Genomic DNA, 24199 nt, shown 5'->3' with positions numbered 1-24199 from the left:
TGCGTCACAGTCACGAAAGGGGCTACTTAATTAATTAATCCAATCCACTTTATTTATAGAGCACATTTAAAAACAACAAAGTTTACCAAAGTGCTGTACAAGTCCCACAACATTAAAAAAAAAAAAAAAATAAAAAAAAAAATATTATAATGAATATATATATATATTATATATATATATATATATTTTTTTTCCGAAGCTTCGAATTAAAATCGATGCTTGGCCCCGAAGCTTCGATTGCCAAAAAAAGCTTCGAAGGTCAGCCCTAGTGACTAATGACTACACGCCTAACCCTAACCTTGAAGTAGGGCTCTATGGCGAGACGAGATCCAGGTGACTAACGACTACACGCCTAACCCTAACCTTGAAGTAGGGCTCTATCGCGAGAGGAGATCCAGGTGACTAACGACTACACGCCTAACCCTAACCTTGAAGTAGGGTCCTATCGCGAGAGGATCTCACGAAATTGAGATGTTAACACGGAATTCTGAATTATCGCGGAATGGCGTGGAATTTGCTTAAATTATACATCAATCGGTTTTCATATAAATAAATTCACTACGACTTTAAAACGGTGACGCGGCACGGTCTACGGAGACGCAGAAATAACAGCTACCAAATCCATTCCGAGACAACGGACCCAGTAGGCTACTTTGTTGGTGGTGTGAAACATTAACACTTTCAGCGCCAGGGGTCGCTATGGGCGTTGGGCCGTTGTGTGCCAGCGCTCTGTTCAATGGGGATAAATTCCGGTGTTTACAGTGCTAAACCTATATTAAATATTATAGCCATGGATCTAATAACAACGTCGATTGTCAGTGAGTTTCTTTCCGGTCAACATGCAAAAAACAGGTAATTCTTTCATCCATACATTTCCGTTTTATACCGTGGTGAATATGAGTATAGTTTTAGAGTGATCCTGTGTAATCCCAGGAAACTCCGCCAAACATCGCTTTACTGCATTTCATTATAAATCGTGCCATTTCTCGCCTGGATCAAGAATCATTCTGAAATCAACGCTAGATTATCGGTATTATGTTTCATCATGCATGCACGAAAGGGTGGGGGGGGGAGGTCATTTTTCTATGCTTCGATCGCCACCAACGGCATTACATTACACAGTACATTACAGATACACGCTGCGATTGCGGGAAAAAAAATATCGGATCAACGCAAGATTGATAACATATAGTCCTTACTAATCCAATTATCTGATTGCCATTCCAAATACTGATCGCGATTGCGTGTCCAACGTTATCCACCAAAACACATGAACCGGCGGTGCTCGAGTGTCCCCAATCCATGTGTTATAAACGTTACTCATGCCCGAAAAGGAAAACCTGGACCGGACTTCTTAGATCGACGTACAGCCCAAGCCAGAGGGTTTCCAATGATGTGCAATACCGGCCGCAAGGCGTTAGCAGGCGGTATTGGCTGTTTGCGATCTCAGAGCCATTCCCAATGATAACATCAGGCTGGATGGATGAATTATGAATGGATATAGCAAATAAAATAAATAACAATTAAAACCCGACTTTTCTCGGGTTTGGCGCATGGCGAGTTAACCCGGGATATCTCGGGTCTGGCATCCAATGTGTTAATATATTTGGAACCGTTTGTGTTAAATTGTATCTAATTCTCTCTTTCGCATAAAGGCCTGGCTTTGCGTGCTCCGCAAGTCAGACTATCTCGTGTGTAACGAGAGTCTCTCTCTCTCTCTCTCTCTCTAGCCAAACGTAGCCAAACGTTACACTATAAAAACGAACTCGATAGTTGATTTAAATTCATTAGCTGAAATATTCTAAAATCATTAAGTCTGTTATAAAAGCCATTCTCCCTTTCTGTGTGTGTATGAGTCCGCGTCCGTCTGTCCGTCCCATCTCTGGTCTTTTGAAAGACCAGATGAGGTCAGAGGAGTTTGATAGTATTTACTGAGGATGGGCAGATAATGCTGATATTTAAACTTAAAAAAATATTATACAGAGAGAAGCTTCAGCAAGTACAAAACGCTGCTGACCGACAAAAGAGAATCCCTCACTGAGGAAAACACAAAACGCCTAACCATCATGTATCACAATGGTGATGTCAGCCAGAGATGGGGAGAAGCATGAACATTTAAAGGACATCTCTTAGAAAGAAATGACATTTTACAGTTTTTTTTCTGCTTTCTTTTAAACAAATTATTATTTTGTATTATTTAACTATTTAATTATAATTTAGTTATTGCACTGCACTGGCAGTTGAACTGCACTGATCTGAATAATAATAATAAAAAAAATTAACTGGCACTGAGCATTGAACTGCACTGGCACTGTTTGCAGATGTAGGCTACTGTTATTAAAGTTAGTTAAAAACATAATTTTGTATGGTTAAATCCAAAGCGAAAAATATTAAATCCCAAAACGGTCATCTCCCGCCTCGACTACTGCAATGCACTGCTCGCTGGCCTCCCGGCCACTGCCACTAAGCCTCTTCAACTCATTCAGAACGCAGCGGCCCGCCTGATCTCAAACCTACCGAAGTCGGCCCATGTCACCCCACTTCTTAGGGACCTGCACTGGCTCCCCATTGCTGCACGAATCCGCTTCAAGGCCCTCGACCTAGCATACCGTGCGGCAAAGGGAACCGCTCCCGCCTACCTCCGGTCAATGGTCTCTAACTACACACCCTCAAGACCCCTACGCTCTGCATCTTCTGGCCGCCTCAGACCTACTCCTATCCAAGCTCCGGGAGGGTCATCAAAGAGAAGTCGCCTATTCTCAGTCCTTGCCCCACAATGGTGGAATGAACTACCCACCCCAGTTAGGACAGCCGAATCACGTCCAATCTTTCGCCGTCGACTAAAGACGCACTTCTTCAACCATTATCTGAATTAAAAAAAAAAAAAAAACTATAAAAAAAAAGAAATCTAACCCTAACTAACCGTACTGTCATGCACTTGTCCTAATAAACTAACCTACACTGTAGCACTCAACACTTTGATGAACATTGTTGCTCAGCTGATAGAGTTGTGCCCTTCCTGATGGCTTGTCGTACAGAACTTGTAAGTCGCTTTGGATAAAAGCGTCAGCTAAATGACTAAATGTAAATGTAAATGTAAATGTAAAACAGGAAAATTCATATCCGAAAACAGGAAAAGATTAAACGGATTTCATAGGGCCCTACCTTAACACTTTCAGTGCCAAAAACTAGATATTACGTTTTTGCTTGACAAGCGTTGAGTGCAGAAAACGAGAGAATACGTTTTTGGATCGTTTGATCTTTTTACTTTGATCCCCGCTCTACAGACTTGCCGGGAGCGATCTGCATAATTTTGGCACATCCCCACACATTAGAACTGCAATTCTGGCGCTCAAGTAGCACACCACGTACTGCGCTGCGTCGCAGCACGGCCGCCCCGGGTTTGACTCCCGGACCCGGCAACCTTTGCCAAATGTCTTCCCCCCGTCTGTCTCACATTCTTCCTCTCTCTCTCTCTACCGGACTGCCCGGTAGTAAAAAGCCAATAAAAATCTACCAAAAACACATACAAAAATAAAAATACAAATAAAAAGAACTGCAATGCTGATCGACTATCACTAGGTGGCAGTATCGTCCGTGTCTGAACTGCAATGGCTTGGGGTTGATAGTCAGCCTCACTTTCATTTCTCCTTGGTTAGTGGCCCCTCCTGCTGGAACACAAATGCACATTGCTTGCCTTGAAATTCCGTTGCATAAGCATATTTGACCATCGAAACGTGTATAGACATAAGGCCTCTACATGCTACAGCAACTTCAAAGCAACTGCAACACAACATCAGCACGATTTCAACGCGGTTGTTGCAGAGGGTCTTGTAGACTGTTGTGAGGATGTTGCGTACATGTCCTCAAAATCTAATCTAAACAACCGTTGCGTTGATATTGCGTAGCAGTGATTGGTTGGTTAGCGAATGGGGGCGGGGCTGTCATAGAATAATATTGGTCACGCAGAGAATACCATCCTCCATTGTTGTAGCCAGCCAGCGTTGATGCTAAATAATTAGCGTCACATAGCTGGCCTTTTTCTGAAAACACAAGCACATATTGTTCCATAGCATACGCCTTCAGTTGATCATGACAAATCCTCTCTTACCTTGACGATTAAAAAGCCTCCATAATTTAGTAAATAAAGCTGTAGCCAGCCAGCTAGCATTGGTGCTATTCAAAATGCTATCCACATTAGCTACATAGCTAACCAACTAAATACAATGGTATCCTGAGGTAACGTTAAATACAACGTTTGCTAGTCGAAATGACTGGACACACACAGGGACAAGTTAAACATCAATCAATTAATTTATTCCAACAGGTAGTTTGAGCTGCATGTGAGCCGAGGTCTTTCTCTCCTCTCCATTGGAAACTAATGACGTTACGTTAGCTCGAAAAGCACAGAAACGGGCGACAGAAGTTAAGCTGCTAGCAACAGACACTATAACACTTCCGGTCGGGGGATTTCAAAATAAAAGAGCGACGTCTAAAAGCACCGGAAATACGTTTATTTTGTACATTATCTAACGTTAACACAAACCTAAACTAACTTTACATTAGTTTAGGTTCGTGTTAACGTTGGATAATGTACAAAATAAACGTATTTACGGTGCTTTTAGACGTTGCTCTTTTATTTTGAAACCCCCCGACCGGAAGTATAAATTATGCTTATTTTTCTGCTTGTTATCAATGGGTTGGTTGAGAAGGGAATTTTCAACCTAGCTACATCCGGGGTACAATGTTGCATAGGCTGCGTGTCGATGTTACAGAAGCATAAAGGCAGAGTGTCTGCAACACTGTTGCATTGTCGATGTTGTGTTGCAGTTGCTTTGCAGTTTCTGTAGCATGCAGAGGCCTATATACACTGGTAATCGCGATGGCGATGCGATCACTTGGAATTCTTCTTCTTGGAATACCTTCTGGCTAAGGTAAGGTACATTCTATGTCTATTTTACCGAATCTGAAATGTGTTTTTCACGATCACAGTTCTGTGTTTCACCGGACGAAAAACATAGTCGGCAAACACAAGTTAAAACGACCCCCCCCCCTCCCTTGATGTGATGGTACATATATACATGTCATATACCTTTTTGATTTGGGAGTATTTGGGGTTTCATGGGATCAGCCAGAACGATTTGGGCTTATTGCACATAACACATTTTATCTCGCGATCTATGAAAAAAGACTGGATTATCTTGGAAATGCGCAATGTTTAGCGTGTAATAAACTACAAACTACAGCGTGTGGAAACAAACTTTTATTATTCCCATCTTGCACTACAAGTAATGTTTGTCAAAATGAGCCACACCATGTCTCCACAGCTGTAATACAGAACACACACACAGCTTCTCAAACAGTGAAACGACCGCGGAAACGACTATAAGGCTGGCATTCTAGGGCTAAGGATAAGCAATACGCGTGGCACTCAAAGTGTTAACACATTGGGTGCCAGCCATTAGCCGTGTCCCGTTGTAGCTATGCCATGCTTTAAAGATAGGAGTGCGTCACCTTGTTTGTAGAGCTATATCTATATTCTAGCTATGGGGACAATACTATGGTCATTTGACAGTGACTTTCTTCCGGCCAAGATGCAATAAAGAGATCATATTTCCATGCATACGTTCGAGCGTGAATATAAGTATAATTTCAGAATGGTCTGGGGTAATTCCCGAAAGGCTGAGTTATAGCCTTATACCTACGTGAATACTACTATAAGCTTTGGCGTTTCTTGCCTGGACATGCTACTATTCCCAAATCAAATGTATATAATAGGTATTATATTTCATCATGAATGCATGAAAAGGGGGGGGGGGGTCGTTTCTGATTATTTGATTGCCAGTAACGGCATTCGTATTGAACACTAAAAACGCTGATCAGCTGTATCGGTATAAAAACATTGCACGATCAAGCTAGAATTGACGTCACATAGCCCTTACCTGTGATCGGGAGTATTCCAAAAATAATATTCCAATTGTTTGATTGCCATCTGGTCCATCTGATCTCCATCTGGTCCACGACATAACCCACCACAACATATGGATCGGGGGTATTTGACGCGCTTCAATGCAATCGGGAGAACCGCTCGACTCGCCCAACCCAGAAAAGTGCGCCCTGAGACAGTTGACCGTTGCACAGGCCAAGATATAAGGTTTCAAAGAGTGCTCGATACTGCCACCTGGGAGGATGCGGCTGGTATTAAACTTTGGCATTCTCAGGATGATTCCCCATGTTAACCCCGAGTCCGTGTGCCTGTAATGAATAGAAATATCGAATAAAAGTAATAACAATCAAATAACGAGTATACTCGTTGTTGGCGTTCAAGCGATGGCGCCCAATAACGAGTATAATCATTGTTGGCGGGGAATGAGTTAAAGGAACACGCCAACATTATGGGAAACGCACTTACTGTCTTCTCCAGAATCAGACAAGAGCATAGATATCAATTTCCTCTCCGTGCTTTGAATGAATGGAAGCAAATATGGATCAGCTAGCCTAGTTTACAATCTGGGAGAGGTGTTTTTGGCCAACGCTAGCTGATCCGTATTCACTTCAATTAATTTGTGCTAAGCTAGGCTAGCTTGCGGCCAGATAGCTTTCTACTGAACGTATGGAGAGGAAATTGATATCCATCTTCTTGTTTGACTCTGGAGAAGACGGTAGGCGTTCCCATAATGTTTGCGTGTTCCTTTAACTACTGACCCAAAATTAGCTTTTTCAAATTGGGGACATTGGGGACAAAAGCAATCAACTGCTTTGTGGTCTAAAATGGAGATTTTAAAAGGAACACTTGACTTTAGAAACAAGACACATATATATGTATACAGTATATAGACCGTATATATCCAGGGCAGGCAACAAACTGTTTTGTCAACGGGCCACAGTGGAAGAATTTCAGTTTGTAGAATAACAACAAACTGAACACAGGTTGGATAGCCTGCCACGTTGAAACAGCAGCTCTCACCTGTCACCACAGTGAGAGTGAAAGCAGGCTGTATTTCTCTCAGCTGGTGTTAAATCTAGTAAGTCTTACACTAACGTGACAAGCTTGTCTCTCCACGGCCAGTCCTTGAAGCAGCAGTTAAGCTCCTTGCAGGAGGAGCTGAGGAGGAGAGAGAGTCGCTGGATCACCACGCACAGCCGCCTGCGCCAACAAATAGAGTCTCTCGGCGCAGACAACGGCTCCCTCAAAGGCGAGGTAGGTACACACTGATGCCGCATTCAGACGGTCCTCGTCAACTAGTAAAGTTGGACATGTATCACGTGACTAAACGGTATATACTGTATGAGATGATAGTTTGGCTGCGCTAGCGCCAGTTAAGGTCGTAAAGTCAGGACCAATCGGATGCAAGGCAGCAGATTCAGCAGATTATTTCATTTGAGTGATTTTTATTGTTTTTCATACCAGCATCATGTACAGTTAACAGGGGTGTTTCCAAAACATCTGAGTGAGCTGGTCTTCGTACAAAACACAAACAAAGCAAGACAGAGAGGAAACAAAACAGTACATCAACCGTTCCCGCCCCTCATATCTAGCATTCCAACTTAAGGATCCTCCCACTAGCTGTGGAAAGTCTCATGATACTCCATGTTCATAATAAAGTATGTTTGTACCACAAAAGGTGAAAGGTCTGCCCCAGTTTACCACTTGGTTAGTTTACCACTGGTATTTATTTACCACTTGGTTAGTTTACCACTGGTATTTACCACTTGGTTAGTTTACCACTGGTATTTACCACTTGATTAGTTTACCACTGGTATTTACCACTTGATTAGTTTACCACTGGTATTTACCACTTGATTAGTTTACCACTGGTATTTACCACTTGATTAGTTTACCATTGATTAGTTTACCACTGGTACTATTTGCCACTTGATTAGTTTACCACTGGTATTTACCACTTGATTCGTTTACCACTGGTATTTACCACTTGGTTGGCTGTTCTAGTGCAACTTCCTGGTGGTAAACTTAAAATTGTCCAACTTTACGAGGACCGTCCGAATGCACCACTTTAATCTTCCTAGGTTTTCCTTTCAACTGTACTTAAAGGGATAGTTTGGATCTTTTGGACATTAAGTGGTCTGGAATACTTGCTAGTAGTGTCTGTGATGCAATGTCAGGAAGTAGGGCTGTGCCATATGGATAAAATCTTCTATCATGATATGGGAAATTTCATATCTCAATAACGATATATATAACAATATACCGGTACTATGTTTTCTGTAAATTCAATAAAACATCTGTCTACAAAATAACCACATAGTTCATGACTACTTTCTGATAATCCTGAGTGTGAACTAAATGCAAATGAAAGGCACACACACAGAAAACATCTCACCTCAGCATCTCTTTCTACTGTAGCTTTGTTTTGATTTCAGAGTAGGTGTGATGAATTAGCAATAATCCACTTGATTAAGTAAAATTGGATGCAACTGAATAATACCATGTCTTGAGTCGAGTGAAATTGGATGACTGACAGGCTTTTAAAAGTGAAAGTAAATAAAAACATAAGGTACAACTGAAGGCTAAATATTAGGTCCTCCTCCAATGGTCCACGAAAGCAGATCGATTCATTTTATTCAATAAAAACAGGATGTAGGTGCAGATAACACTGTTTGAAAAGTTGAGACCTTTGTATTGCTGCACGCAGTGAGATGAGGCGCGCTCGATTTCAATCACAGGCAAACATTTCAATCACATGGCTGGTCATGTTCCAACATGAATCAAGTATGGAAATACTGGAGGACTGCAGATTTGTTGTTGGTGATTGAAGCTTTAGCCTCCATGTTAAGGTGTGGATGTGGTTCTGATTGAAAACAATTATTGATACATTTATTGTTGAAAAAAATGTTGCAGGTCCAAAATTTATATTGTTTACATGCATGCTGCATGTATAGCCCCTCCCTACTTCCCCATGTGGAATTAACCTGACAGGATATTTTTGATAGATTGAATACTTTATTGACACAACAGTAAAACAACATTTGAAACAACAATGTTAAAACGCTGGTCAAATGGATAGGACACAATAAAGCCATAGGCTTTTTTCCATTGTGGCCCATTTACATAGAACATAAAAAGGCACGAAAACACTATAGAACATGTACACAGACAGGACACCCTAAATGCAAGTACAAAAACACCTAACCTGAAAACTCAGTCAACTAATGTTAAAATAAATTAAAAACTGCAAACACTTAAAAGCAACTCATGATAAAAGAGATAAAAACCCAATTAAGACCAATTTGAGTTGCTGCTGAGCCATGATTTTAGGGCGGATTTAAATTCCCAGAGGGGAATTCAAGAGTTTAAGGGATGTTGGCAGGGCATTACACGTCACAGTAGCAGAGCTACTACTGCATATCCTGTCTTTCGGAGGGACCAGTTCCGTGGGGCTCCCTCTTGTGGCGTATTTGTCACTTACTTTATTAAAATAATTTACTAGATACTTGGGGACCGTTTCTTTGAGTACCTTAAAAACCAGAAGCATTTTAAGCTGGTGTACCAGCATATAAATTATATTAGTGCGACATCTTGTAGCTGAAGGTTATCTCTATAGCACCTTTTAAGGTTAATTTGTATGCATCTTTTGGCCCTCAAACTCGTGACATCATCCACCAACAGCTTTTTCTTTATTCTTCAGTTTATGTGATTCTGAACTCTTTCTATTACCTTGTGATGATCTATAGGTTGGCACCCTGGAGAAGCTCCGCCTCGCTACCTGGAGGACGAGCCAATCAGAGGGAGAGAAGGACAAAGAGAGGCGGGAGAAGGACAAGAAGGAGGGGCTCAGGATGTTTGACAGCAGTGGTGCTTCTACTGCTAAAGGGGTTAAATTTGCTGTGAGTTTGATTGCTTTTGTTGTCTTGTACTTATTTGAATTGAAGGGGGAAAAAAACAATAAGCCACAAAGATTACTATAATAAGATAAGATATTCCTTTATTGATCCCCTTGGGGAAATCCCCTCAGGCATCATAGCAGCATGGGGGACGGGGGAGGAGAGGTACAGGTAGTAGGAGACATGATATAGGTCATAGAATTATAGTACAGTGGAAAAGTAATATAACACTGTACCTACATCTGATTAGCATTATTACTCAGTAATACTCATTTATATGGGATGTGATTTCTCCGTTTTTAACCGGATTTCTGTTTTTTCTGACCTAAAATCATGATAAAAAATTTCATAATTATTTTTCTTTTTAGTAGAAAATAAAATAAAATTTTATTTTTTATATGTTTTGTTTATTTTTCCACCTGGTCTAAGTGAAACGAGAAAGCAACATTTATCAGACCTGCTATTCTTGCATAACAGATTTTCATTGCCTATCGATAATGTTAGCAGTTTTGTTGAGTGGCGCGAGATGCTGTAAAGACTAGGAAACACACACTGGATTGCTTTTGTAAAACTGACCAACCAGGGAAGGTTACTTGCAAGCAGTGCCATAGATATATATAGAACACTAGATAGCTTGCCCGCGCTGCCGGCCAATGGAGAGCGACGTCACTGAACCGCCGCCATCTTGTGAGGGTCAGCCTTGAGTGAGAGTGAGTGAGCTGCAGAGACAAAAATACTCATAACTCGCTGAAATATTGACGGATTTACAAGCGGTTTGGTTTATTACAAGCATTATTAACGTGGCTATGATTCAAGCGGTTTGTAAAAAAAAACATCTTTACATTTTTTTTTATAAGTATGCAGTATCATAACTACATATTTGATGTTTATAGCAAACCAACCCGTTTGTAAATCCGTCAATATTTCAGCGAGTTATGAGTATTTTTGTCTGTGCAGCTCACTCAAGGCTGACCCTCACAAGATGGCGGCGGTTCAGTGACGCTGGTGACTCCGCCTTAAGCTATCTAGTGTTCTATAGATATCTATGAGCAGTGCAGCATTCTGCCACGCAACACTACTCAAGGGAGAGCAAGCATTGTCCAGTTAATGTGAAGCTCTGTAGAAACATCAAACTCTCAAGCATGAGGTACAGAAGCCAACCTAGACATAACCAAGAAGCTGAGATGGAGAAATGTCACCACCTTCATTCTCAAAATCGACCTGAGAGCAAAAGAAAAGCAAAGTCCATTAGTCCAACTGCAGCCCTGCGCAGTAGGCAAGACTTCGAGAAGAGGCGGTTACAGGTGTTGCACAATCTGGTTGCAAAGAAGAAGAGATAAGGTCCTAACGTTCCTTTTCGTCATAGTCCTCGACTATGCGCTCAGGAAGGCCATCAATGGACGAGAACAGGAACTTGGTCTCACAATAACCCCAAGGAGATCGAGACGACACCCCGCCATAGTCCTAACAGACCTTGACTACGCGGACGACATCAGCCTGCTCTCTGACCACGTGGAGCAGGCACAGGAACTCCTGTGTAGAGTGGAGACGGAGTGCGTCAAGGTTGGCCTTAGGCTAAATGCCAAGAAAACCGAGGTCATAATGTATAACATCCTCCCGGATCATCCACCTCTAAGGACAACAGGAGGCTCTGCTCTAAAGGAAGTCGGTGATTTCAAATACCTGGGCTCGTGGGTCAACTCGTCCGAGCAAGACCTTAAAGGGAGGAAGGCGCTTGCGTGGAGGGCTCTGAACGGCATGACCAGTGTGTGGAAATCCAACCTCCCCCGTCAAATCAAGCTCAACTTCTTTCATGAAACAGTTGAGTCTGTCCTTTTGTATGGCAGTGAATGCTGGACCTTGAAGCCCACCCTGCAGAAGTCCTTGGATGGGTGCTACACCAGAATGATGCGTGTGGTGCTCAACATCAACAGGGATGAGCATGTCACTAATGCAAACTTGTATGGGGGGGTGCTAAAGGTGAGCGATAAAGTGGCAGTCAGGAGAATGAGGCTGGCAGGTCATTGCCAGAGACACCATGAGCTGCCAACCAGCAAACTTGTGCTGTGGGAACCAACACACGGGCATCGATCACGAGGACGTCCCACATTAACCTACGTGGACGTACTCAGGAGAGATGCGGGAACAGAATGCACCGGCGAGCTAGCCAGATGCATGGAGGATCGGGATGACTGGAAGCACCGATGGAGGGCCCGTCCGAGGACGACCTAGATAGATAACGTTAGTGTTTGAGCCAGGATGACTTGGGAGGGGTCAAGATGACCCCTTTAAATTTTTTAGGGGGACACATATTTGATTCATTTTCTTTGTCCCTTTCCTCTCCCACCTTGCTCTTCCCTGTGAACAGTTCAATATATACAAATAAAATGTGTTCATTCATTCAAATCGAGTGTTTATATATATATAAAAAATAGTTTCGAAAATGTTCAGTTTTTTTTCTTAAAGGGGAACGATTTTACTATTTCTTTCACTATTTACACAATTCCTGTGAGTTTATGGAACACCTCTGTAATTATATATATTTTTTAATTCATTGTTTTGTATTTCTAATCAAGTCCTCAAAAACAGCATTTTTCTACCTCAAGATCTCGAGCTGTTTTGAGCCTGGGCTCCTAAACCACTGCGCCGCGGCGCCGGCGCCTGAACATTATCATGCAGCGGTGTCTTTCTGACATCACAAATCATCACATTTTCAGATGACTCAGTTCAGTGAGGGTGAATATTGTGAGGAGAATTGGAAGAATGCGCCAATATGAGAATTAGAGACATAGATCATATTAATATAAGTACACATAGCTAGGAAACAATGCTAAACACTGAAAAAGGCCATTTATAAGATAGTTCCCCTTTAAGGCGCAATCACATCCCTGGTGCCAGGGATCCCTGTACATTGCTATTTCACTGTTACATTTGCACTCTGGTTGGATGCCAAACTTCTTTTCGTTTGACTGTAGTTGTGCTGTATAATGACAATACATTTGAATCTAATCTAATTTACTGTTTATATTAGATTATTTGTCAACAGTATTTCTCCTGTTAATTGAAACTAATTTCTCCTTTCCTTGCTTGGTGTGTTTAGAGCCCACTTGACACCAGAAGAGGCAGCTGTCTGCCCATTAAAGTCACTCCTGGGGGGAGCGTTGCTGCTACAGGTATGCAGTACATGTAACATCTATGTCGCTGTTTCCTAAAGTCAGGCTTGGGTCATGAAGTTGGTTTGCCAGATTAAAATAAATCCTTAAATTTAGTTATTCAGGTAGCGGCTTCAACAGCCGAAGGGCTTTTTGAATGGAAGAGGAATTCTAATTTGGGATGAAACTACTGTCTATTTGATCAATCAGAAACAGGCTACAGTACAGTGTAGAGCTCTGTTGCTGCTCTGGAGGTGGGCTTGTTTCAGTACTGTGTAACCTGGTGACCCTATAACACAAGAAATGTTAGTATTTGGTACTATTGTCGTCGTCAGGAGGAGGCACTACTCTACTAGATGATACTTATGTTGTGTTGTTAGTGTCAATCCTTTGTTTTTACAAAAAAAATTGCCCCTTTGGGGATAGAGAATTTCTGTACTAGATTGTTTTTAATTTCAAACAGCTCATTATCAATCAGTATTTGTGGTGTGAAGCTGGCTGACTGATTGACCGACCGGTATGGTTTGTACGTCATCAATGTGAATGTCTCTTCACAGCAGGTATAAAGAGCAGCCTGAGGAAGTCATCGAATGCAGGTTCATCTTCATCCTCATCTGCAGTCTCTGGCAGAACCACGGAGGAGAGAGCTCCACCTGTGACCAGGACTCTAGACAAACCCCCCAACCAGGACCCTTCTCATAACGTTTCCCCGGTAAGTATGAACTCAGTGTAGTCGAGGAGGAGGTGGGTATACCTGGACGTAACCTCAACTGAATAAAGTGTTAAATCTCTAATGACGACAAATTTATTTCTTGATTGATCTGTATTTATTTTGAACACAACAAACTAACAAATCATAGTAAAGACAATGAGTCAGTCTTCATCCATAGAAAAACAAACAAGGATGAGTTGAGGCTTTTTTATTTATCTGTACAACTTTACTGCTCTTATACTGTTATACTGTCTTGATATCTTTTAAAGGTCACTCAGTTTAGTTTATTAGTTTTTGTCGTCTTCACTTTTACAGAATAGAGCATGTCTGCAGATTGAGGTCAAGGAGCCAGTCAAACCAAGAGATCACACGTTGGAGTCAAACCAAGAGATCACACACCCTGATGGCAAGGTGAGGAGAAAACATTATACTACTTGTATGTAGTATGTGTGTTTGTGCAAATGTCACACAGAGTTCTAATTACAATGGTATTGGATTTATCCAAGTGTCAAACTTCTGAAGCCACCCCACAATTAAACAGGTGAGATTCAAGTATCAAGAGGTAGGATTGGGTATTTAAGGTCAATACTGTCAAGGTATCCATTTATCGATTTTCCGATCACTACCAGCGGTATTGTATCCAGCATGACTTGATTGGCACATCAACACAAAGCTCTTTGGGTACATCTTTGTTGCCTTGGAGAGAGAGAGAGACTTGAACAGGGTACGGATGTGACAAGGAAGTATTGCACTGTACTGGCAACAGATTCCATTGATTTTCACCAAAGTCACAATATAACAACAATATATTCCCTGACTCATTCCTGAGGGTGTTTCCCACAGATGGAGAGGGTTCTGCCCTGCGGAGGGCGGCTCATCATCTTTCCCAACGGGACGAGAAAAGAACTGGCAGCTGATGGACTAACGGCCAAAGTCACTTTCTTCAACGGAGACACCAAACAGGTCATGGCCGACCAGAGAGTGGTGAGCAGTAGATTATCGTTAACATTATTATTATTACCATTTTCTGGGACTAGTATAGGTAAGAGGGTAACGACAACACCATCCCATATGTTATTCTCAGAGATCAGGAAATAATATTCCAGGACTTAATTTTTTTTTATTAAATTATGAAATCAGTTTATGTGACAAAAGGAGATGATGATAATTTTCCCCTTTCTTAATTGTTGTCACCACTCTGCCAGATGTACTACTATGCTGAAGCCCAGACCAGCCACACCACCTACCCAGACGGCATGGAAATTCTGCAGTTCCCCAGTAACCAGACAGGTGAGACTAGAGCCTGCAGTGCTTTAAATCAAGAAGGTATTGGGTTCTGTAATCCAGTGTGAATATCAATTTCCTTCAATCTTCACATGTACTTGTATCCTGCACCTGGCTTAACACATTAACTGCCACGCTTATATCCATCAATGTATGATCACTGCCACCAGTCTAAGCCTATGGAGATGTTTACCTTCTTTGCAGGGCTATAACTTTTAAAATTGTATTGCTAAATTGACATTACTATGGCCCATTCAACATCGATTATCTATCGTTCAGGATGTAGCAACGTTTTACTTTTTCATTCATAGATTCATACGAAAATACCGTCTAGAATATAAATGTTTTTATCGTTTTCTGCAGTAATTCCTAGAACGCTAGTTATAGGCATAAACGCATATAGATTATCAACTGCCGTTTGTTGGCGATACACGCTATATTAAAAATTTCAACTGTACATGATCCTAAACGTTATGACTGATCATGCGCGGAGGGGGGGGGGTCGTTTATAATTCCGTGATCGTCAGTAAATGCTTTATGTAGTATGGGTGATATATTGATCAGAGCAGTTTGCATGAATAATAAACACTCACGCTGAAAATGCCGTCAGCGTCCTCTTACCGTTCGCCGATGAGACTGGAGGAAAAAGATCCCACTTATTTGACTGTGATCTCATAGATCCTTTTCCGGTTTGTATAATCATAAAAACGCCCAAATCATATAGATTATTGCGTTATGGCAGCGATCGCTACACACGGACGTCCCACAACAATATGTGAGTGGCGGACGCATTTGCCAGATGCACGGAGATCTCCAGAGATCCACTTCCGGTTGCAACTCGCAGATCATCCACCAGGCGGCAGTATTGAAGCGTTGCAGAGTTGTGCAGGCTCCCACTGTATCAGACCAGGCTCCGTGAGGGCATTCTGAATACCATGGTGAAAAAATGAAATATGATCTCAATAACGTCGTACGCCGTGGAATGGCAGAATTGGCATGAACTTGAATCACGTTGTACAACGTTTTTGGCGCAGGATGTGTTAAAGACAGGTCAGATGTGCACACAGCTACTCCACTGTTTGCATGGGTTCTGCATGTAAACGTAGCCATAGAAACAGATTGTAAAAGAGTTGCAGATATTTAATTCAAGATGTACACGGTCACAATATTGGGTGTTATGGTCTCAATCTGGTTTTAAAGGTCCCACATTTTGCATAATTTCAAGAATTTGTATGATTTCCCTATGTCTGTGGAACATGTGTAAGTTCAGAATTGTATTTCCTGCTTACAATGATGTAGATTTGTAGAGTCCTTTTTCTAGCAGCATATTAACTGGATACTCATTAGTTAACCCTGGCCAAACACCAGCACCTAAATAGCATTTCCAACTATTAATCAGACTTTTAACCAAGGTTTTTGGAAAATCTTTATCATGATGCTCCTGTGAAAATGATCAGTTGTGCAAATGTTATATTGTAACATAATCATACATGTTCATGATGTATGTCGTCATGAAGCCTGTTCACTTAAAATATGTAAATAAAGTAGTCCACCATAAGAAAAAACATACATAACGTGTGTTGTGTTATACGTATAATTTTTTATCTGCAATGTATGTATTACAAATAAGTATATTCATCTCTGGCACAGCTCTATGACCACAGTTGTCATTAACTGTCTCCTTAATTAGTGCATAATGTTAATAGTTCAGATGGAAACATAGGTCCATGCGCATAGGGTGGATTTTTTTCACCACTTAATCCTTGAAGTGTCTATTTTAAGATTCTGCCAGGTAACCGGTTTAAATAATGTCCCATGGGGTTTATTTTTAACGCTTTATTACACCTATCCTGAAACCGGACCTGAAAAATAAGAAAACAGCATCACTTTTGAAGTGAACAACATAGAGACAAATAAACATATCAGTACCATTGTTATTTTTCAGATTCAAAACATCTTTATTCTATTTCCAAAAAAAGATTTTATTTTTTATATCACATCTCTATTTTCCCTTTTTACTAAAATGTAGTGCATTGGATGATAGATTTTAGGTTAATATTGGAAATAATATTGTAATAAAGATTTTCTCCATGCTGTTATGCCCTAAATATTAGTTTTGCATAAACAATTCTATAGAGACAAATTAACACATTTCCCCTTGCAATTTTGAAATCAGTGATTTATTTATTGTTAAGGTTCAAACTAAGTTCTGTTTCAGTACAAACTGTATATTCTTTGTTCAAGTTTTTTTTTTTTTTTATCCACTTTCTCCTTATTTTCAATTTTTTCTCCCATCCCAATTTCGTATTTCCAATTCTCCCCTCCCCTGTCTTGAACGTTGCTCGACTATGCCTCCCACTGGTCAGTCGTAGAGAGGATAGAAGCCTTGCATCACGTGTCCCCTCCGGTACACGAGGAGGCAGCCTGTCGCATCTTTTCACCAGACAGCACGGACTCTGTGGCGAGGTGTAACGCATGGGAGGCTCACACTACATCCTGTCTCTGCTGTGCAGGCGTCCCCCAACCGACCTGTAGGAGTCGCTGTCCACAACGTCCAATCCCCACCCATCGACTTCCACCCGCTACCTCTGCCAATTGAGATAGTATGACGACTGGTCCAAGCCGGAGGCAATGCTGACACCGGGATTCAAGACTGGAGTCTCTAAAGTATACGGATACATGGCGGTGTTTGCAGGGCTCAAGCTATATTATATATCATAGCTATGGGTATAATACTATTGCCCATTTCAACAATCAATCTGAAATCAACACTATTATCGGTATTATGTTTCATCATGAAAGGGGGGGGGGGATCATTTTCCTATGCTATGCTACGTTACACACACATACGGTCGGATCGCAGTTAATGGATTCTTGGATAAATGCAAGATTGATACCATATAGCCCTTACCTTGACTAGGATGTACCCCAAAAAGAATATTCCAATTATCTGATCGCCATTCCAAGTATTGATGTCGATCGTGTTGCCAACATAATCCACCAAAGAATATGAACCGGGAGTGCTTGATTCTCCTCAATCCATGCGTTATAAACGCTTGTCCTGCCCGACAAGGAAAACCCCGTCCGGATTTTTTTGATCGACGCACAGCCCAAGCCAGAGTTTCAAAGGATGTGCAATACCATAACAATTGTACTGAATTCCTTGGGAAAATGTTTTCATTTGTCTATGTTAACTTCAAAAGTTATGCCGTTTTCTTTTTCAGGTTCTGGATGTGTAATAAAGGGTTAAACAACCAGTTACCTGGCAGAATCTTAAAATAGACACTTCAAGGATTAAGAAAAAACTGGTTAAAAGAAAATCCACCCTATGCGTGTGGACTTGTGTTTATATGTATCGTATCGCTACAGAAATATCCAAATCCTTTAAATATATTTTACTCTAGAAAAACATTTCCCTGATGGCCATAAGGAGATCACCTTCCCAGACCAGACCATAAAGACCCTCTATCCAGATGGGAGGGAGGAGAGTGTTTTAACAGATGGAACCATCATACAAGTCAACACGTATGTAGCTTCTGTATTCTATACTTCAGCATCTAAAAGCCGTTCTGCATCAGTTGCCCCTTTTCCATCAACATGGAATGGGTTCTGTTCTGGTTCACGCAACCTAATTTTCAACTGGTCGAAGCATACATTTGTTGGGAACCCGGAAAGTTGGTTCCCAGCTGGAACCAAGAAATAGCAGATTTTCCCTGAAAACCGTGTCATTCTGCAAGTTGGAAAGAGGATGGACAAGGCAACGATGGATGAGTCAAGTGTGAAATTGTCATGTGACATTCAATTCTATTTCTTCAGATGTGAATGTTCCCTTAAATCTGCAAAAGTATTTGTATTTCACTTGTAAAGTTGATTCTCCATTCTGCCCCTACTTTAGACCAACCATTTGGCCAAATGGTGAACAGCCAAATGGTGTCTTTAAATCACATTGCCTCGCTAAAACAATCTTGTTGTAACCAATATTCACTGGGGGAATCTAATCATGATGATTACACCTCTGCTCTCTATCCATGGTGCTGAAATATGTGCCAAAATAGATAAGAATTTGTTTTCACTGGTCTGTGGCATTACATGCAAACATTAAGCATTGTTAATGTGAGAGAGATGTAGATGTTGAGAGAGATCTGTGGCTTTATTTTCCATGCTCTAAATTAATTTGCATTTTGGATAGTTCTTTTTTATATGAATTTATGCAAACAAATATATATTTGAATTGTGTCATACCTTGGCTTTTTCTGAAACGATGTTAAGTGTTGCCAGAGAGTTGATGATCCTCGGTTACAGTGGTTCCTCTATACTGGTGGAAATGTGGGCTGGTCCAAAGAATCCTGAACATAACCGGTTCAAGAACCAGAACTAATTTGGTGGAAAAGGGGCGACCGTCATGAAGCCCTGAGTGTTCACAATGCTTCTCAAAACATGAATACTAATGAGGGTTCATCTTTAACACATTCCTTGCCAGCCATTGTACCCATCATTGTACCCAGTCTGCCAGCGCTATAAGTCTATGGAGTGGCTCACCTTCTTTGCAGGGCTATAACTTTTTTTAATTGTATTGCTATATTGACATTACTATGGCCCATTCAACATCGATTATCTATCGTTCAGGATGTGGGAACGTTATATTTTTTCATTCATACAAAAATACCTTCTAGAATATAAGTGTTATCGTTTTCTGCAGTAATTCCTAGAACGTGAGTTATAGGCCTAAACGCATATATAGATCATCGATTGCCGTTTCCCCCCCATACATGCTATATAAAAAAATTCAACTGTATATGATCTGTATACATTATGCTTCATCATGCGTGAAGGAAATGGGGGGGGGGGGGGGGGTAGTTTATAATTCCCCGATCATCAGTAAATGCTTTATGTAGGTTGGGTGATATATTGATCAGATCGGTTTGCTCACAAGGAAACTCACAATTGGGTTGAAAATAACGTTATATTCCTCTTACCGTGGGTCAAAGAGGTTGGCGGTGAAAGATCGCAAGTATACGACGCCGATCGCCTAGGTCCATTTCCGGTTTGTATGTCGCAATAAACGCCGAAATCCTATCGATTATTAAGTTTAGAAAGCGATCCATTATGTACATTGTGTCTGTCGGGAGTCATGCAACGATATGTGACGGCCGGATGAGTTTAAATCGACGCACATCAGCCATATCCTGTGGGCGAGTGTAACTCGCCCGACCATCCACCAGGCGGCGGTATTGAGCCGGCGTTGCCGTCACCTATAGGGTCCAGAATTATGAATGCCATGGTGAAAATTTTTTAATATTGATCTCAAAATCGCTGAGCGTTATTGGCAGAATGCGCATGGCGGCCAATATCGCTGTAAAGCGTTTTTGGCGCAGAAAGTGTTAAAGGGCTATAGATAATTTTATGTAGACTGATCGTTTATATATAAAAAATATATTATATACATCCAGATATTTTTTAGAAAGGTACAGAACAAAAGTATTTCATTATATAAAAGTATAATAAAAAAGAAAATGCTTGTCAACATGTTGTTTACATGTTGCATGCACCACGCATCCCCTCTCTACTTCCCATTTCCCCACATGGAATGCACCCGATTGGATAAATTACGTGCTGGTGCTCTAGTATGTTAGTGTAGAGAACTGATGACAGAAAGCCCTACCCTAGGAAACTTAAATGAGTGTCCTGGGTCCATATTCACAAAGCCTCTCAAGGTGAGAGTACTGATCACTGAACCCAGATCAGCCCTCCCTACTCTGGGAAGCTTCGTCAATACAGGCCCATGTCTATGATCCTAAGTTGGCAGTCTAACTCGGCCTGATAATTAAGATCAAGTTTTTGCTCCTTCTCCAGGGATGGCAGTAAGGAGATTCAGTTCAACACAGGCCAGAAGGAGGTCCACACAGCTGAGTACAAGAGGAGAGAGTACCCCGATGGCACAGTGAAGACAGTATATACAGATGGAAGACAGGAGACCCACTATCCCACTGGACGCATCAGGGTCAAAGATAAAGATGGAAATGTTGTCATGGACAAGGCGTAAGACACAGCAGGGCTCTCAACCAGTCCACTGGTGGACAGACAACATCTCTGCCCGTCTCTCAGACCAAAATACTGATGAAGTGCTGGACTACACCGCTACCTCAGTCATAGCCAAATATTTCAACAGTACAGATAATAACATCCTCTGAAATGCAACTATTCTGGAAGGCAAAAGATCTCAAGATTACCGATAACCCCACTAATTTAAATTAAGAGTTATTCTCATCACAGGAATCATTTGGTAAGAGTAGGCATGACATATCTCAAGAGATGGGACAACCCAGACTGAACAAGGATGGTGTCATAGATGCAATGTTTACATAAAGCACATTACCTGTGAGCTGGCACTAGGGGGCAGAACATGAGTGAGTGCGAGTGGTTGAGTTAATGACATTACCATAAGAGATGCTTTACATCTAATACAAATAATAGTCATGCGCTTGCTTACAGGGAGCAGTTTTATCCATACTTTGTTCACTTCTGGAGCAAAGATTTTTTATTTTTTTATTTGGAAATCCAGGCTGACCTGGTAAAACTATGAAGGACAGACTACATTCAAGCAGAGGCTCATGAGACTGCTGCAGGGTTCAATATGCTGTGTGATGTCGAGACTTATTAGGAGAGTCTCTGTTTTGGATGCAGTTTGGGTAGCGATTTTATTTGTAAAATGTTTTAATACTCATTTATTTTCTTAGATTAATGTATATATTTTTTGTAAAATAAATCAATAATTTTCCTCCTGGATATTCTGTGCTATCATTGTGTGTGATAACTGCTATACTCAAGTAGGTATAACTCTGCTAGACTAAAGTAGGTTATAACTGCTAGACTAAAGTAGGTTATAACTCTGCTAGACTAAAGTAAGTTATAATCGCTTAACTCAAGTAGGTTCTGATAACTCTGCTAGACTCAAATAGACCTTGGCTGAACTATAATACAAAAAAGAAGAAGGAAATGTCATGCAGCTGAGAAAATGGAGGAAAACAAAAACCACTATCTGCTGTGATATCTACAAAGATGCTTTAACTGCCTATAACAAAACTATCCGCTTAGCAAGGAAAGACTACTCTAAAATTATTACAGAAAACGCTGGAAATTCCAGAATCCTTTTTTCCATTATTGATCTCACTACTTAACACTGCCCCCACTACTGCAGTCCTCAACAGTTACATGTGAAGAACTTGCAAACATTTTTAACAACTAAATAACTTCGATCAGAGCCAGCATTATTCATGATGGAAATAAAGCTGATTACAGCAAACCGCACAATGTAACCATGAGAAGATTCACATCCATCACATTAGATGAGCTTTGCAAAACTGTCTCAGAATGTAACTCCTCCACCTCAGACATTGATCCTGTACCTACCACATTTTTAAATGGGTGTGTAATAGTGTTTCAAGCCCCGTGCTAGATATCAACACTTCCCTTAGGACTTGTATTTTACCAGATGCCGTTAAAATTGTAAAACCCTTATAAAGAAAACTTACTTTGATAGTAATGCACTGGCAAACTATAGACAGATATCCAACCTCCCAGTCATTAGTAAAGTACTTGAAAAGATAGTTTCAGTTCAAATTAATTCCTTTCTTGAAAAAAAAAAAAAAAACATCTTAGAATTTCAGTCAGGGTTCAGAAAATATAGCACTGAAACTGCCCTCACCAAAACAATCAGCGACCTCAGACTAAACACTGACGAGAATAAGGTCTCCATGCTTCTGCTAGATCTCAGTGCAGCATTCGATACAATTTATCATGATATTCTAATCAATCGTCTTGAAAACCTCAGTTTCTCAGGCTTAACTGGTTCGAAACATGCATCAGAGGGAGGAAGTTCTATGTTAAACTAGGAGGCCATATATGACAACTATGGTGTTGCATCAAATCTGCACTTTGGATCAAATCTGAGGTCACAAGTCTTGGGGTTATCATAGAATCAGAACTGAACTTCAATTCTCATATTAACAGTGACCATCATTCTTTCATCTCAGAAACAGCAAAAGTACGACCATTTATAAATCAAAACTATGCTGAGAAGCGAATTCATGCATTTATATCTAGCCGGTTAGACTACTGTAATGTACTTTTCACAAGTCTCCCTAAGAAAACCACAGAGGCTTCAGCTCATACAAAACTCTGCAGCCAGACTGCTAACCAAAACACGCATTAGTCCAGTCTTAGCTGCTTTACACTGGCTTCCTGTAACATTTAGAATCGTGGCTTCAAGGTCCTTCTCCTTACATACAAAGCCCTAAATGGACAGGGACCTAGCTACATTGCCAATACTAATAAATTACATGCCAGCAAGAACGCTGCGATCATCAGCTGCTGGACTACTAGAGTCTCCCAGAAACAGTCAAAAGAAGATCGGTGACGCAGCCTTTGTCAACCATGCCCCAAAACTATGGAACAAACTGCCCAAAAACATCAGGGAAGCCAACTCGCTAAGTATCTTCAAAAGACAGCTTAAAACCCATCTCTTTGCTCAAGCATTTACACGAGATATCAGGGAGACTTTATCGTGACATTTTATTTTGCCTGCACTATTTTTATTCTGCCTACTTTTATGCACTTCCTGTCAAATTCATGTCAGTTCTATGCCAATTGTATCTTACTACCTCTTATGCACTGTCATTTAGAACTGAACACCATTCGCTGTGTTAAGAGCAATGTACTGCTCTGTTCTATAAAGTAATTCAGAACTGAACTTTGTAAAGAAACAGTGTTAGGCCGCCTAGACTCATTACATCAACTGATTATTGCATTGTAAATTCGGGCTATTCTATTTTATTGCACTATTACTCTGTCTATTCCATTACTGTATTTTAAAACGGAATCAAACCATAAACAGAAAGGCCTATTGGGATTTTAGAAAAACTGATTTGCCTTACTGCTTTCTTTATTATGCTTGTTTTATAGATCTGTAACCAATGAATAGTTTTATATGTCTGCACTTTATGCATTGCTCATTTAGCCTTTTATGTATTTTATTTTTTACTGCTGTGAAGCACTTTGAGCTGCAATTTTTGTATGAAAGGTGCTATACAAATAGTTATTATTATAAAGTTATTAAGTAGTTTATGATAACTCTGCTAGACTCAAGTAGGTTATGATAACTCTGCTATACTCAAGTAGATTATTCCCCCCAACAGTTTCAGAGTCACTT

At 40.8% G+C, this 24199-nt stretch overlaps 1 protein-coding gene across 1 annotated transcript in view; it reads left to right on the top strand.

The window, feature by feature from the left end:
* Positions 1-21775, top strand: part of cpap (centrosome assembly and centriole elongation protein) — an 88521-nt gene extending 66746 nt beyond the window's left edge. Inside the window, exons 11-19 of the mRNA XM_084313894.1 lie at positions 7070-7201; positions 9694-9846; positions 12944-13016; positions 13553-13707; positions 14023-14118; positions 14551-14691; positions 14913-14997; positions 18396-18516; positions 20845-21775. Of these exons, the coding sequence (XP_084170020.1) occupies positions 7070-7201; positions 9694-9846; positions 12944-13016; positions 13553-13707; positions 14023-14118; positions 14551-14691; positions 14913-14997; positions 18396-18516; positions 20845-21034 (1146 nt within the window). The 3' untranslated portion in view covers positions 21035-21775. The remainder of the gene's footprint in view (positions 1-7069; positions 7202-9693; positions 9847-12943; positions 13017-13552; positions 13708-14022; positions 14119-14550; positions 14692-14912; positions 14998-18395; positions 18517-20844) is intronic.
* The last annotated feature ends 2424 nt before the right edge of the window (positions 21776-24199 follow it).

This window comes from Notolepis coatsorum, assembly GCF_963971535.1.
Source record: "Notolepis coatsorum genome assembly, chromosome: 5".
Lineage (NCBI taxonomy): Eukaryota > Metazoa > Chordata > Actinopteri > Aulopiformes > Paralepididae > Notolepis > Notolepis coatsorum.
Note: the sequence above shows the minus strand (reverse complement) of the source record. Positions and strands in the feature narration are given on the sequence as shown.